Here is a 16,829-nt window from a genome sequence, read left to right as displayed (position 1 = left end):
CTTGCGCACTCGCGCGCTGGACCGCTGAAAACCTACTGGCAATGGAATCGCCAACGCGTCGCGTGGTGCCATGGAGATGGCAGCGCGCAACAGATGGAACCTGTCGCACAAGACTTCGAGACATGGGAAACGTGACTGGTGCTGTACATCTGTCTATGATAAGCCTCTGTTGCAAAACATGGAACAGATGTTTCCTAAAAATAAACGTTTATTAGCCATAAAACTACCATTTATTGTTTATGCACAATATATGGACGAACTCGCAGGTATTTATTCAAGTTCCTTTATTTTAAAAAAATAATGTTTTTAACTCAGAATAAAATGTAAAAAGTTTTTGTATACGCATATTTAAAATTAATACCTACATACACACATACATGATTTACTGATGTAACTGTAAGTATGTGTACTGATTACTGTTATTTCATCAATGTCCATTACTCCACTTTAATGAGTCATAATGATCTTAGCCAGTTTGTCGGCGAAATGCGGGAAAGTCATCAGCCTATATTTGTCACGGGGCGCCCTCGCCCCCCAGTCAGGTGGTACGGCCTGTTGAGTGCAGGGGGGGGTTCACCTTATTTGTAACCACGCCCTTTGTAACTGTACGCACCTGCACGGGGTTTAATGTCTTGTGTTTGTTTTTTCTTTTTTGTCTATTTAGATCTCGGCGTTAGACTAGCGTTACAATATTTCTGCTCCAGTGCTTGTTAAAATTAGGCTATTTAGTGTGATCACAAGAGACCTGTCTGTAAACCAACAGGGGGCGAAAAAACTTTGGGGGCATTAAGACTGTTTTGCCCAAGAACCTACACGTAAACTGAGGAAGTCTATAATAAAACACGTGATAAATTAAGAAACTATGCAGGTCAAGTGGATAAATGAATGAAAACGAGAAAGATGAGTCATCGCTTCTCGGATTATTTTAAGATTGCACTGAAGATTTAGCTGGCCAACTCGAACTGTGGATCTTGAGTTACGTCGCCTCCTCTCTCCGGTCTGTAGCTGCCATGTTGCTGCCTAGATTCGCTTGTTGAGTATGCGGATAGAGCCCCCATTGTTCCCACCCCACTCCTGCCTAATATGGAATTCGCAAGGAAACCCATGATTTCCTGACACCAGCGGTGTGAAGCCGCGTAGAGCATAATGGTGAAGGCTGACAGAGGTAGTGTGGGAAGAAATTAAGGACCAAGACGCTTCCCAAAACATTTTCACTGTTGGGCAACGAGACTGTTCATGACGGGATGAAAGTTAACGGGCTGATTCAGAGTTTTTGTGAATCCGTAGCCCATGGCGCCGGATTGTTTTGGAACTACGAGCTAAGGGGTCTCCAACTTGACGGAATAGTGTTGTTTTATTACGAGGCGCGAGAAACCTGTCTAAGTGTTTGAATGTGTTTAAAGTAAGGCCAAGCAACCCTCGACATCTCAAAGAATCCCTAAGAAATCGGATAAAAGTTTTTCGTGTGTTTTGTACCGACTATCATGCCTGCGCGCAATTCCAGAAGAAGGCAAAAGGCAATGGCAATGGTTGAGCATGGAAGCAGTAGCTCCGAGCCTTTCGGTACTTCACACAAAAAGATGCTGAAATGTGTTGTGGTCGGCGATGGAGCGGTCGGAAAGACCTGTTTACTGATGAGTTACGCAAACGATGCTTTCCCTGAGGAATATGTACCAACAGTGTTCGATCACTACGCAGGTGGGCTAAATATTTTTGTCTTGCTATGATCACTCTGTTGATAAAGCAGAAATCGGGACAGGTTTCCTTGATGGTACTTTATTTTGCTAGATTGTCTCCACTTTTCGTGGTCGGTCTTGTGGTGGGTCTGTCCCCCCCCCCCCCCCCCCAGCCGCGGCGTGGTCCCAATAATAGCCGTCTAAATGAGGAGGTGTGTGTTACCGCAAGACCGGGGACTATGGCCTGACAGAAACTATAAAGAAAAAACCTTTAACGAACTGCTGCTTTGACCCTGTATATAACACTGTGCTAAGATATAGTACCAATAGTAATTTGTAGGGCCGCATAACTGACGCATCAAAAAGACCATCGATATACTGTGCAGTTTTAGCTGCTGATTTCATGTACTTTAAATCTCAAACGTATAATAGAAACGCAGTTAAATTCTGAGGTGAACATTGGTAAATAAGTGTGCTCATATACTATAATAATGTATATCAAGCATAAACTCTCACATACAAAAGCACAAGGCGCTGGTTTCCACTGAAGGGGAAATGCCCATCCGTGGGTGATATCACATGAATGTTCTGAGAATTCTCTGAGGGGTCAGTTCCTAATTACACAATCGAACTGAGGTCAGCTCTGACATCCTCTCTAAAGAAACACAACAAACATACAAGGAGCCTTTTAAAACACAATAGTATAAAACTCAGGAGAGTGGATTTATATGTTCGGTTGCCTATTCTTTGCAGCAACATATAAGTGACACACCAACCAGGAACGCCACAGTACTATAACATGATTAGGTCACATGCTCAGCTGATATCTAATTTTGCTTAGCTGTTGAAGCTAATCATATTTCTTTGGAGATTGGTAAAATACAGTTGCCTGGTGTGTGAAAGCTATTCAGTACTTCATGTTTTTTCTCTTTGTTGGTGGCTACACTGGGGAAAGTGACTACTTTTGAAAAAGTTCTGTTGGTGAAAAAGGTGTAGTGATTTGACTAGATTCCAGTTTTCAAAGTTTACTCTACAAAGCAGAACTTTGCCAAAACAAAATAAAGACTTCCCTCTATAATATCAGCCTCAAATAAATTAAGTTATTTCTTATTACCCATCCCAGTCACCTTGAGGCATTTGATTATAGGTGTGGTTTAGCAATTTGCCTTAGTGGTAGTAGTTTGAGTTAGCAAGCATGACAGCAGCCAACATCATTCATTTTTAATAATCTCAATTTATGCCAGGAACTGGGCAGCCTTTCACATCTAAAACCGGACTTAAATTGTTTTTGCAAAGCATTTTTATTTGTAATGTGCAATACTGATCCAGAAGGCTTTCCTTAGTGTAGAGTGGTAGAAGATAGGAAATGCAATAGTGCAGTACCTTTTGAAGTAAGTTGCAGTCATGCGCCCTGCTCAAGAAAATAGCATTGATGCTATTGATGCTAGAGCTCCCTCTCATGTGAGGTGATAACACCATATGTGTGTTTGTTATAACTGACAAGTATCTAATAAAATTGTTACATTTATTAAAAGAATTATGCTCCTTGGAATAGAACATTTCTGTTAGTAAGAACTGAACCACTTTGAATAAGAAAGGAGCTGTTTTGTGATAGAAATACATTAGATGAATAACTTATGTAATAATGCGAACAGAATTGAGCTTTAAGACTGACCTGTTTTTGTTGTTATCATTAATAATAACAGTGGTGGTGGACTGGCAAACACCAAAGATCTTGCCCATATCCTTATATTCAGTGCATGTAGTCCACAGAGCCTACTAGACAGTAGTAGTGTTTTTTATTTAATTGGAACTGGAAGCCAGGAGACCAACATGTTTGGAATCATTAAAGGTCCAGTTATGTTGCACAGTATTTCAAAAGTGACTTGGACATTCTGAAATATTGCACCCAATTGCCATGTCTATATCATGTCCAGGTAATTGGCCAATTTTCCTTCAACCATGGACTCTGAGAAATGTGGCAAGTATCAGATACAAAATAGCAAATGAGAATTAGAATTTGGCCAATACTGTGAACTTGTTGATACATTGTGGCTATTATTTCCTGTGGTAAAAGTGTATTAAATGAGACACAATTATTTGAATAAACAGTTAATGGTAACACAACGTATTTGTTTTTCCCAAAAAAAAGTTTTTTGCTTAAATTTAATTTGATGTTTGGTTTGAAACATGCATTCAGCCAGACAGATAAAATAAGTAATGATAAGCAGCTGATTCACCTAGTTCTCACTGGAATGTAAGTGCAGTAGAATAATATTTATGTAAGCAATTTCTTGTTTGTTTAGTTTTTTTAAGAGGCAGAACAGTGCACTGTAGGAGAGATTGTGATCATTGATTCTTCTGTATGGCTGTAGGGAGAGGGTGACATGGAAGTACTTAAGAATGGAGGCCCCATGAGGTTCTTTTAATTGGTTCCTCTATAGTGCACTGGCAAACAGATGTGACCTCACCACAAACATTTATCAACTCGGTTTAAAAAAAGTTATGGGTCCCTAAAACCTCATTGGTGGATAAGTACTAGAATCAAGATATATGAAACATGTCATGCAAGTTAGCTCATGCATTTTCTCATTGTTCTGATATGTCATACAATAGCAAAGCATGTGGTATGTGTGGATTTGCCATTGGTGAAGACAAGTATAAGCCTGTTTATGTGTACAACAAGTTACAGTCCTTACCGGGTACATTTACACAAACAGCGTTGGAGGAGCACAGCAGTATGCAAAAGGGACAGAGCTAGAGAGAGTGTGAGAGTTAAGAAAGAAGAGAAGAGAAGGAACACTCTTCCATCTCACGCAGCAAGACCAAGTGAAAACACGGGGCCAATCAGTCCTTCCCGTTTAGGTCTGGCCCTACAAGTCTCTCCACATGGAGAGGGTCTTGACCCAGCATCATAATAAAATGGGTGAATTGTCACACAGTGCCTTCATGTCTAGGCAAAAGAGCACAGAGCTTTCATTGTATGTTACTGAATGGCCCCCACTGTTTTACAACGGCTGTATTAGTGTTAAAATGAAAGATGATCAATTATTGTACTTGCAGTAGAACAGTAACAAGAAATGCAACAGGCAACATTCTTAAACATATGGTGTCTATGGCTCACATAAATCATATAAAATAGTCTAATTGTTGTCACTTTGCAAACACCAGTGAGTGCCATTTCAGGATTCACAGGGTAAACATGTGAGTAACTTCATATATAGTGGCTTGGCTTTTTTTTTGTTGTTGTTCAAGACTGTTCAGTTTTGCAGAGTCATTACCAGTACATAAACTTCTGTCACAGCACCCTTGGGTCTCTTCACTCATGTCACAAACTGCAGAAGATGTAGGCTTAAAGCTCCACCCATACCCGAGGCCGCAGTTTCCAGTCACATATCCCTTTGAATCAAAATTCCCTTGTCCAAAACAAACAGATCACAGATGAGTCATCGTCGCTCACGGTTCCCTTCAGACTCAAATCACATAATCTACCATTGATATTGCCTCATCGAGCGATGGGTCTCACCACAGGGCACCAGGGAGGTGAATATTAAAATTCTAATTAAAATATCCATCTTAGCTGAAGAGGTCCATTGCGATGCTGTCACGCGGGGTAAAAAAAAAAAAAAAACACAATTGTTTCAGTACTAAATATTATTCTTCAGACTGCAGCGTTGTTCTCTGAGGAGACGTTGCCCACATTTGTGGAGGTGAGGCTCTGACGTTTGTACAACATGAGAGCTATAAGCTTTCATGGAAGGTAGTTGGCTGCTGCCAGTGCTCAGTTTTACAGTACAGACAGGAGCCATGCAGAATGTCAGTTCACGAGGCTGCTTAGCCCTAATTCCTGCATATTGGACATTACAACCAAAAGTCAATGTATAAATCAAAGATCAGTATGAGGAAGTTATACCTGAGAGGTTTTCTTGCTACTCTTTATGAAATACAGTCAATCCTGGGCTGGGATGCACCTATAAAAGAGCTCCTGTTTGCAGTATGCTACAGGCCACTGTGAAGAATAGGTATGCTGACCTATGTATGGTGTTGAAATAAACAGTGTCTGCAGCATAACCCAGATTTATCGTATCCATAACGCATCTAAACAATTTTTGTTTAACACTGACTCAATGTTGTCATTTTGTTTGTGGTAACTGCTCTCATTGGGCAAATCCCAGCCAAGAACATCTAACAACGTGGTCTAAATTAGTGGAAGGAGTGCTGTAAACAGCACACCGGGTAACTGTAGTATATAGTAGATGAGCGTAATTCGCACAAATACAGCTGCCTCATTCATGAAGTGTGAGGTGGTGGGGTTCACTGTTTTAGCAGTTTTATTGTGCATATAAAATATCAATTGTGAATACATTTATACATGCAAGATGATGAAAGAGATGGCTCCAATATATTAGCAAGGAAGGGGGCGGGGGCAGGGTCTATATGTAAACAAAACCCTACACTGAGGTTATGTATAGCAACTCTGGGTGACGCGAGGATGAAATAGAATGCAAATCAGATTGGAGCCCACATCTAATCACTCCTCTAATCACACTGCTGTGTATCTACATGCAGTTTTAATATGCGTGGGTCATCCAACGAGCATGTGTACAGGAACAGCACTTCTACCTGGCACAGAGTTCACATCCATTTCTAATTCCGAAAACATCCCATACAGTTTACTGCTGCAGTCCCTTGTTCATATTCATAAAGAATGTTTAGTAAACAAAGGAATGCTGGGCCAATCAAGAACAGCCCCTTGTTAGCCTCTGAGCAGGGCTCCTAATACATGATTTGATTAATTTCCATAATTAGTAAAGTCTGGGCTCTCAGCTGACCTGGGTTCTGGCTGGTTTAATCAGTTGTAGTACCATACTGAGCAGGCACCTAAGTTAAGACAAAGCCCTAGTCCTGCTGCACTGTGCCAGGCCTCTGAAGATTCTGGTTTTATTATATGCAAAAGCAACCATATTAATTACATTTTTATAATATGCAAAAATCTGCAAATCGCATGCTCTGTAATTAGATACGCTGGTAAGGACAGGGTAGCGTATTAGGACTACATCAGGATAAAATTCAGAGGCAAAGTTTGTTCTTTCGCTGTGGAGAGCGTCTGGAACCCTAAGTGGCCCAGGCTATTACCTCAGAAATGGCTAAGAATGCCAAGTGTGATATCTGAGGAATAAACCTATTAACATTAGCATATTCTGATTCCATTCAACTATGTCATAGAAGTGATCAATTAGATGGGGTAAAATGTTTTATTTTCAGTACAGTTAGAAAGCGCAATAGCACAATAGTGCAAGTGGAGCTTATGTAGCACAAGTAGCACTTCTGTATTTTGCACTTCTAGGCATCAGCATTGATCCCTGTATTTCACCAGCATTCTAGTTCATTGGTATCTTGGACTCTAACCTACTGTACTGGCTAGGATATATTCTATGAGTAAATGACAAAGCACTTTTGTAAGTCGCCCTGGATAAGAGCATCTGCCAAATTCCATAAATATAAATGTAATTGTAAGTACAACAAATATTGTCCCTCCACCCATGTGTATTGCATGTCTACTGAATACCAGTGATGACTAAGTGGTGACTTTGTGGTCTGTCTATACAGCAGGAATGACTGGAATTCATAGCAGTATGTGGATGTTGCTGTAATCAATGGTCAGTATTTGAATTACACACATTGCACTGGTTAATACTGCACAGGGCTGTTGTTTTATCATTTCCACAGATTTGTTGCTGCACTTTGAGCTGGTCGGCCGAAGGAGCCATGGTGGTTATTTAAGCATACTCCTATTACACAGAGACACATTGTACAGTAAGGCTGAAGGAGTGAGGAGAGCCTGGAACCCTGGGGGTTTATCCACACCCCAAATCACATTGCACAACAGGGGTGTGCGGAGAAAGACGGGGGTGGGGAAACTGTAACGACATCCCATTTCTGTGTATTAGTGTATAGAGCAAAGACAGACTCTGGCTACAATGAGGAGAGGCAGCTGGCCGGCTGGAACAGCTGAGGGCCTAACACACGGCCAGCACCACTCCCTCCACCACAGGCCATGTCCTCGCACACATCCCCCACCCCCGCTAACGGCAATACTTTCTGTTTTTGCTCTCCTCCCACTGCGTAGGCCCCCTTGTTGACAGGTGAGGTGGGGAGGGGAGTGAGAGAATGGTTGAATGGGGGAAAACGCAGGAGGAAAAGACAGAGAGGGTGTTTGCTCATGCTCCTTATTTAGCCAGGCCCCAGGAGGAGAGGGCAGTGCTGCTCATAAAAGGACCTGGCAGGAACAGCTGATGTGCTGCAACAGACACTCTGGCTCATCCTTGGCTCCGAAGGGATGGTCTGCTGAGAAGCACATCCAATCCAAACACTGCCTCTTTCCCTGCTCGTCCCCTACACCTGCAGCCCTCCGGCCCCTTTCCAAGATGGCGAGAAGTGACCCAGGAGGCACCTCTCTGCTCCATCGCAGCTTTATAGCAGCTTCATCGCAGCATCAAATAGCATAGCATGCAGTCATTAAAGACCCAGCTCCTCTGAGTTTGCAGTATTTTCTACATTGCACAGGATGCTAAATTTAGCGGGCAGCTCAGTGGTTGCCCCAAGGAGTGTGAGGCATGATTGAACATTTGATTTAAATGTCCAAAGTGCTCTGCAGCCTTGCTGGGTGGAAAGGCACTCCTCGATTATATCTATAGTTTTTCAAAGCCAACACTATATGCTGGCGAGTGAAACAATAAAGCACAGCATAACGACAGGGTCTGTTGGTGTCTCATTTACTTGCTTCTCAGCAGTCTAGAGGAGATTCTCAGTGCTGGTTTATGCTCATCATAGAACAGGGAAAAACCATCCAGGCTGCACTCCTGCGTTTCCATTATGACCTCAAAGTTTCAAATATCCCATTGCGGTCACCACGTGCAGTAGCAGTCCAGGGAAAAGAGGAGAGGTCATTTTGTGCGCTGGCCACTATTGTACGTTGTTAAAAAGGCAGGAAAGTGCTTGGCTTACATACACTTGTTTATTTATTGGGATGACGACAAAAAAAAAAAAAAAAAATGTCATCAGCTTTTTCCTCTTAGCTGTGTCAACACAGCCGTCCTTTCCCTCTCATCACCCGCAACACAGGATGTAGGATGTGCATGAAAGCACACACACGCACAAACGTCTTCCTTGTCCCACATTCAAAACTAGCCACCCCCTGCTGTAAACAGCCGTTCAAACCAAGGTCCTTCCTCAGCCTCTGTCCTCCAGCTGATTAAAGTTAACATCAACAAGTGCAGACTTCAGATAGCCAAGATCACAGGAATATGTGGTGACCCTCAAGATGTTTTCATTTCAAGATGTTTTCATTTCAATCATCTATATGTTCTTGCCTTTTTTTTTGCAGTAAATATAACAGTATCTGGCAGACAGCACTTGTTGGGATTGTACGACACTGCTGGACAGGTATGTCACTGGAGCAATAAACAGTTCTGTCATACTAATCACATGTCGTTTATACATTTTTCCCACAGCTGGAATCTCTGTGCTTACACACGTTGATTCACTGAAAAGGTCTGCAGTGATTTCACACTTGAGCAAAGGGAAACACCCCCATGTCAGTGCTTTTGCTGTTAAACCTAAAACATTTTCATACAAAAAAACAAGACACAAACAAATTTACCTGTTTCTCTACCTCCCTCTGGTCTAGTGGCAATTATCAACTAACATCTACTGATTTAATGGTAATGTATAAAACTCTGTGACATAAATAAGCTGCTTTTGATGAGGGATGACTGGGATAAGGCACTTGGACAAGGTATCATTTAACCTAATCAATCTGGAAGGGAGGGAGCCATCAGTTACTGTTGACTGAGGCCACTTTGTGCTTGTTGGCTACACTCCATTCTATTTGTAGTACTTTTAGTATGCTATTGGCAGACAATTCAAGGGGTGACCCAATGCAACAATCATGGCTACTGGCTGACTTTGCCAGAAAGTACAAATTGATTGCTTGCTTGCAGTTATCCCAGTCAAGCTCGAATTGGAACCCTCATATTTTAACCATCTGCTATAGCTGCAAACTAGCTGTTCTAATAGCCTAGTCAGCTCTTTGCTCTGTTTACCAAAAGGTGAAGTCATGAGACCAGTTAGCATCTTTCTGAAGGAATGCTTCTGAACCTTAATCACCAAATTAAACTACAGTTATACTGAAGCATCTACAGTCACAATGAAGCAACTAGAGGAGCATTACACAATCAAACCAGTATCAGGATTTACAAAACTTTGTGATCCATTTCTATCTACAGAAGTGTGTAGTAATTGTTTTTCATGGGTCAGATATATGCAGTGAACAATGCAATCTGGGCCTTTTCCAATCCAAAACACTTACTAAGGGTCTTTAAATTGGAAACTCTTGTGTTTAGAGGGCACAGTAGGATGGAACAGCTGGATTATTCAGTGATACAAACCAAAGTATACACAGAGTAGAGCCACGGTTTAGGCAATGCATTACTCAGTGCAATACTCAGGCAGGCCGTTTCTGAAAACAGGGTGCAGTCAGTCAGGCTCTGGACTAGTGAAGGGTTGCTGTTGGTTTTAAACTGAGGCAGGCTGATTTATTCCCCATGCTGCGCTGCATAAATGAATGTCACGCACTTCACTAATCCATCTATAGCATGTTGGGGTCTGCTTTGATATTGATCACTTGCCAGAAGATTGATTACACCTGAATGGTGGAGCATCTGGCTTCTGACATTAGGTTGGCATTAGTTCAGAGTTCCTGTGCTGGCCCTCAGAAAAAAAAAAAAGACATAATGCAAAAAATATATATATTTTTTTTGTTTTAAATACAATTTTTATATATATATATAGTACTGTATAAAAGTCATAGGCACCCAAAAATATTGTGTTAAAAGCTTTTCATCAGGGCAGTTTTTGTTTAAATTAAAAATCACTAGTCAAAAGGGTACTGCTGTAGGTTGAATAGGCCTAAATGCCTGTCAAGATGCATTCCACTTTAAAAACACACACACACACGCACACACACAAAATCATGCTATGCTTTGTTTTATTCATTCTTATTTCCATAATGTTTTATTGTAGTAGTGTAATAGGTTATTTAGGTGTTATTTTGTGTTTAATGTGCGAATGAATATTTATTGCCCAGATAAATAGCTTTAAATCATTTCTTTCATGCCTAAGACTTTTGCTCAGTACTGTATGTATCCTGTCTACATTGCAATAGCTCAAAAACATTTCAGCTCTTCTAAATGTTCAGTCATTTTTATAGTTTTTAGATTGTAGGCCAAGGAAAACAAATCAATTTTAAGAGTTATATGTAAATTACTGTTTGATCATTATGATGTTACCCAAGATATCACATTACACATTTCAAATTCATTACACAACACACTTGCATTTCATCCTGCCTACAACTACTCCGGTTTTCCTTCGGAAGTCTTCTTCAACAGTAGATGTAGAGAACACAAGAACAGTGCTTGATGACCAAGAATAGCTCTTACTTCATTAGTTACATCAGTTATTTGCATCATCTTCTGCTATATACTCTGCTGTCTCATGACACAGGAAGACTACAACCAACTGCGGCCCCTCTCCTACCCCAACACAGATGTTTTTCTCATCTGCTTCTCTGTGGTGAATCCGGCCTCCTACCATAACGTCCAGGAAGAGTGGGTCCCAGAGCTCAAGTCCTGCATGCCTCATGTCCCATACATCCTGATAGGCACTCAGGTGAGTACTACAAATCTGGCAAATGCTGGAGAGGGACAACAACAGAAGCCCAAGTCAGAGAGTAAAGGATTTGTAAAGATATTGGGGAGGGAGCTTTTCTCTAGACTGACAATTGTTGTATGTCATTGAGACATGCAAGCAAACGCTGCATCTTGAGCTATCTTGAGCTTTAGAATATATCTGTTTATGACGAAGTCCTGTCTATGAAGTCAAGGAGGGAATCGTTCTTTTAGCTACCTTTATGGATAGAATCATTTATTGGTGGTCCTGTGACTTTGTTACTCTAAAATTCCTGCTTGTGGAATTGCTAGATATGCTACAGAATCGGTTTTGAGTTTCCCAATATGGAGCAGGAGAAAAGTACTATGTTATCCAAAAAATCTGCATGACTTTAGAGAATCAGCTTGGGTTTTACAGAAAAAAAAAATCTCTCTCAAATAATTTTAGAGACATAGAATTTAGAATGAGACATGTTTTATTGCCAGAGATGACAGAGCAGCTGATATGCTGCAACAGAGACTTAGTCGCAATGATGACTGCTCTCACTGTAGTGTGTGGTGCATCTTTATTTGGTGGGCAATTTCAGGTCATATTCTTATGTTAGGCTCTTCTTCTGTCTTGTACAGATTGACTTGCGAGATGATCCAAAGACCTTAGCCCGCCTGCTTCAAATGAAGGAGAAACCACTGACTTATGAGCAAGGCCTGAAGCTGGCCAGACTGGTAGGAAAATCTGTGTTATGGGATCTATTAGACATATTCTGAAAGTAACATACAGTTTAACATGTATTCGTCATCCTGTCTGTGTGTGTGTGTGTGTGTGTGTGTGTGTGTGTGTGTGTGTGTGTGTGTGTGTGTGTGTGTGTGTGTGTGTGTGTGTGTGTGTGTATGTGTGTGTATGTGTGTGTATGTGTGTGTATGTGTGTGTATGTGTGTGTATGTGTGTGTATGTGTGTGTATGTGTGTGTGTGTGTGTGTGTGTGTGTGTGTGTGTGTGTGTGTGTGTGTGTACAGATTGGGGCACAGTGCTACCTCGAATGTTCAGCGCTGACCCAGAAGGGACTAAAGACAGTATTTGATGAGGCCATCCTGACAATCTTCAGCCCCAAGAAAAAGAAGAGGGGCTGTGCACCATGTAGGAGCTGCTGCATTATTGTATGAGCACAGACAGAAGTCATGAGACACATCCTACTGTGAAGACCACACCTCCAGATCTCAGTCTACCTGACATGAGAGTGACACAAATCCAGGCCCGTTAAACACCTACCTTTGCTGCCTGTCCTGCCACTAGCCTGTATGGTGATCTGCCAAGAAAGTGACAAACACTGTACTTCAGGACTGCTTTTAGCTTCATACCAGTGCCATATAAATCATCATCATCTCCCCTCCAGGCTTGAGGACTTGTAGCACTTGAATGGTGATCTTGCATATTCTGTAAATTTCTTGGGCTCATGGGGAAAACAAACAACACCACACACATGCAGACTTTCATGTAAACAACAAGAAAAGTTGTTTCTTTCATGACAAACCTACTTGCGCACAAATCTGCTCTGCTTACACTTCATTTCTGAGATGCAGAAAGTGTGAAATAGGGTTTCCCTTCTGTTTTTAGGAAACCACCAGCAGTTGTCTCTTAGATGACTATCCTGAGCTTTTTGCAAGCTCAGTACAAGTGCCTTATTCACCCACCAATGCCCAGCACATTTTTATACTGCCGTTCATCTATTAGTTTTCATGCCAAAGACAGTTTGCTTTCCCATTTTACAAAAGGACATCCCAGTCCTGTGAATTGACACTGCCCAATCGCCAGTCCAACAAACCATCTTGTTTTCAACTGTGGGCTATTGAATTTTTGGCCCCATGCATTACAGACTTTCTCAGGGCCCACGAAAAATGTTGAAAATCCATTCCTCCGTAAAGGGTGGCTTCTTGCCGTCGCCTCAGATCAATATTGTGCTGTCTTTCCACACTCAATGCATTAGTGGTCTGAGATAGTTAATAAGGGAAATTCTCAGGAGGCTGGATATATCATCAATAAAGAATGAGAAGGTACAGATCTTGGAGAAGGAAAGACAGAGAGAATCAAAGGGGAACATTCTTAACACAATTTAGTGTTTAAGTGAGCCATTTAAAATGAGCAGTTTCAGTAATATAACCACAGGCTACAAAGGTGCATGCTCACAAATGTGAACTATGCATTCTGCAACACATGAAGACTCAAGCATGTCAAATTTGTTGCAGGATTATAAAGCAGTAAAAAATACTGTTTTTCACTGTGATGTTTTACAGCCCTTAATCCCATATTCTTCTGATAAAGAAGTGCACTAGTTATGTTTTCGTATGTGCCTAAATTCCCTGCAACCTATTGGTTGGAATTAAGAGAATATAAACTCTACTGAAATTAATTTTTACATTTTCAGTTGTGTAGCTTTATCCACCTTAACAAAAACCCAACAGCTTTTCTCTCCACAAAAGTCAATTTCAGACATTATCCATGTTTTTGATGGCAATGCTGGGCAAACCCTTAGGGCATGCAGCAGACGGTTTAAGAGTGTGTTTTTCAATAATTTACACTTCAGTGAAATCCTCGTTCAAAACAAAGCAAAACTCTACCAAAGGTTCCATTTATAACCTTTCAGTCTGCTCTTCAGTCTCTATGAGAAGCATTTATGCATTTTTTTTACTGTTCCCTTTGACCTCCTCATTTCATTCATGAATACCACACAAAGCTTTGCTCTCAATCCCTGTCTTTGTCCATAGACCTTAAACAGCCAAGAGCCTGACTCCAAATTTTGATGCATTTCCTCTCGTAAAATGTGATCTTGTGAATTTCATGAAATTTCAGTCTGTTCACTCACTTGGGTGAATTATGACAAATGCAACTGTGAATTTCAAGTTAAATTTCTTTTCAGTGCCCCATGCTAATTACAAATTCACAGTTTTCAAGGGACAGAATAGACAGTTAAGCTACTGCAATACGCCAATTATGTCAATCGAATCTTCTGTATACTGCCATAAGTTTAAGGTCTTAAATCAGCAAAGTAACATCTAATTCATTTTAACTGCCAATGCAATAACACAGAAGTTTCGGTACCTTCTCACATCCTTAAGTGTCTGAAATAAGCATGAACGAACACAAACTGATCTCCAAATTCTGAATGCATCCCTGGCCTGGTACTGAAATTCTTCCCATTTTAGCTCTTTGTCTGTTTGTAAATACACTGGTTGCCTTATAGTGTGACCTCAGGGACTTCCTCCAGAGCCCACAGGGTGCTAGTCACCTTCCACGCGACGGTAAGAAGGCTGGCCCGTGCCACAATGGGGAAGCGACAGCCGCAAATCTTGTGCCTTTGATGTAGCATACAATTTGTTTCTTCACTTGTCTTACGACACTGTGCCTTTGGTATTCCTATGCAACTGTAATCATACAAAGATGACCAGAGGTAGAATTGGCCATGCCAGCAGTAACTTGAACTCAGCGTGTAACTGTAAGTTGTTTTTTTTAATGTAATAATATCATTCTTTTTTACTCTATGTATTAGTTCGTACTCTTTGACCGCTTTCTTTGCCAACTATAGAATGGTTTGTATATAGATCTATTGTGATTAAAGCTTGCAAACAAACTTTATGCAGACCTTTTGAATTTAAAACCTTTATTAAGAGGTCTTCGAAATTACTTTTTGAAAAGGTTACTCCATGTCACGTTTTATTTAACATTTTTTATATTCGTTCTTTGCCTATTAACTATACTAATTTTAGCTAGCTAGGTAGCTAATTTTCACTCACTTGCGTAGTATTAATAACTGCTCAGCAATGTGCTTTTTTTCAATTGCCCACAAATAAACTATTTGTTTAAATTGTGTGGATATATAACCTGTGTCCTTTCACTGCAGTTAACTAGCTAGCAGGGATATCTAAATTAGTAAGATAGCTATCTACTGGGGGGGGGGGTAGTACTATCGCGTTTATTTTTCGCCTGTTACAGCTTGGACGTTGATATGCTCTCGAGTATCATCACTTTAACTATAACGTATCTTATGTATATAGTTAAACCTCAAAACACATTTTATTCGCCATCCGAGTAGTTGGAAATGGTTTTAGGATGTTTTGGTCAAATGCTGGAGGTTACAAACAGCACATTTTTGTGACATGCTATTGATGCAGCAACGTAACAAATATTAACTTTATGTTGATAACTGATAAAGAACAGGGCATACTTAGTATTATCGTACTGCTCCTTTCTTTACTAGCTAACGTGCGTAATGTTTTAGAGACGATCATTATGTTTTAAAATGATTACACTTTGAGAGGACAACGGTGCTATGAACGTACAGCTAATCAAGTTAAATTGCAAAAAACTGCTTTCACACAAAACTTGAAAACATGCTACAAAAAAAAACTCTGCTTTCATTCAACACTTAAAAATTTGCTCAAAACTCATATATGCTCACTAGCCATATTTATGCTCAATTCCACAACTCTCTCAAGATTTACATCCGCTGGCTGTAAAACGATTCAGCCAATGGATTAATGGTACTGTAAAGTACTGTAAGACGGTCCTGGGACCGAGGGCAAGGAATGCTGGGAACAACCATTCCTTCCTCCACAGTTTTGGGCCTTCTGACTCCATGACAACTTGCTGAAGCTGTAAAGATATATCGAGGACAAAGCAGGATAGCTAAAAGTAATATATTTCAAAGTATGACATAAATCAATTACTTTATTAATTACTTTTTTTTCTATAACATGGCAACAGTGTAGAACTCAACTCACATATTCACAATTTATGTTGTGAGCAAGAGTAGAGTTATGCTAACCCAAAAGTAACGTTTTTGTCATTTCTTTCTCTCGCTATTCTGAAAATGTTTGTGTACAAGTCTATATTTTAAAGCAACGTTTTCATGGTAACATACACAGGACAGTTCTTTCACATTAACACAAATATTTAAAAGTAGTTAATTAATTACTTTTTAATGAATTACACAAATTTTTATATGTAAATAATTATTTTGGCTCAACCCTCACAGTACCAGACAGAGATGCTTTATTTATTAGTGTATTTTTTAAATACAGCAATGTTTTAAAAATATTTTTCATTAAATGTCTAAGTGACCTATATGAAAGGTTTTCAGAGACTTTTCACCATGTATAGGCTAAGGGTTACATAGCCTAGTCATTTTATGGACTAGTCGACTAATACAGCCACTACTCACATACATAAATAAAATAGTAATAAACAACAGTTTCATAGATAGTGGAGTTCCAATCTAATTAGAGCACAAACTACAAGTGGAAACAATGTTTTTTAATCTGGTTCAGCTGTAGTCTCTTTACACAAACACACTTGCTCTGTCACAATAACTTATTAACCACCTACTACAAGGATCTACGGTAAGCTTTTTAAAATTTAAAAAAATATAGG

General features: G+C 40.2%; 1 protein-coding gene across 1 annotated transcript; it reads left to right on the top strand.

Moving 5' to 3' along the window:
• The first annotated feature begins 1,041 nt into the window (after positions 1-1,041).
• On the top strand, positions 1,042-15,269 carry rhoj (ras homolog family member J). The gene is made up of 5 exons (XM_027002957.3): positions 1,042-1,698; positions 9,064-9,122; positions 11,244-11,408; positions 12,035-12,130; positions 12,422-15,269. The coding sequence occupies exons 1-5, from the start codon at positions 1,485-1,487 to the stop codon at positions 12,566-12,568; spliced, it is 681 nt and encodes a 226-aa protein (XP_026858758.1). The 5' UTR covers positions 1,042-1,484; the 3' UTR covers positions 12,569-15,269.
• The last annotated feature ends 1,560 nt before the right edge of the window (positions 15,270-16,829 follow it).

This window comes from Electrophorus electricus, chromosome 7 (genome assembly GCF_041902795.1).
Source record: "Electrophorus electricus isolate QZ-2024a chromosome 7, ASM4190279v1, whole genome shotgun sequence".
NCBI classification, from domain to species: domain Eukaryota; kingdom Metazoa; phylum Chordata; class Actinopteri; order Gymnotiformes; family Gymnotidae; genus Electrophorus; species Electrophorus electricus.
Note: the sequence above shows the minus strand (reverse complement) of the source record. Positions and strands in the feature narration are given on the sequence as shown.

Bases quoted from the DNA above. Each gene is read 5' to 3' on its own strand.
- rhoj (XM_027002957.3), top strand. From the start codon at position 1,485: ATGCCTGCGCGCAATTCCAGAAGAAGGCAAAAGGCAATGGCAATGGTT. The intron at 9,123-11,243 runs GTATGTCACTGG...CTCATGACACAG, and splicing joins TGTACGACACTGCTGGACAG to GAAGACTACAACCAACTGCG. The intron at 11,409-12,034 runs GTGAGTACTACA...TGTCTTGTACAG, and splicing joins ACATCCTGATAGGCACTCAG to ATTGACTTGCGAGATGATCC.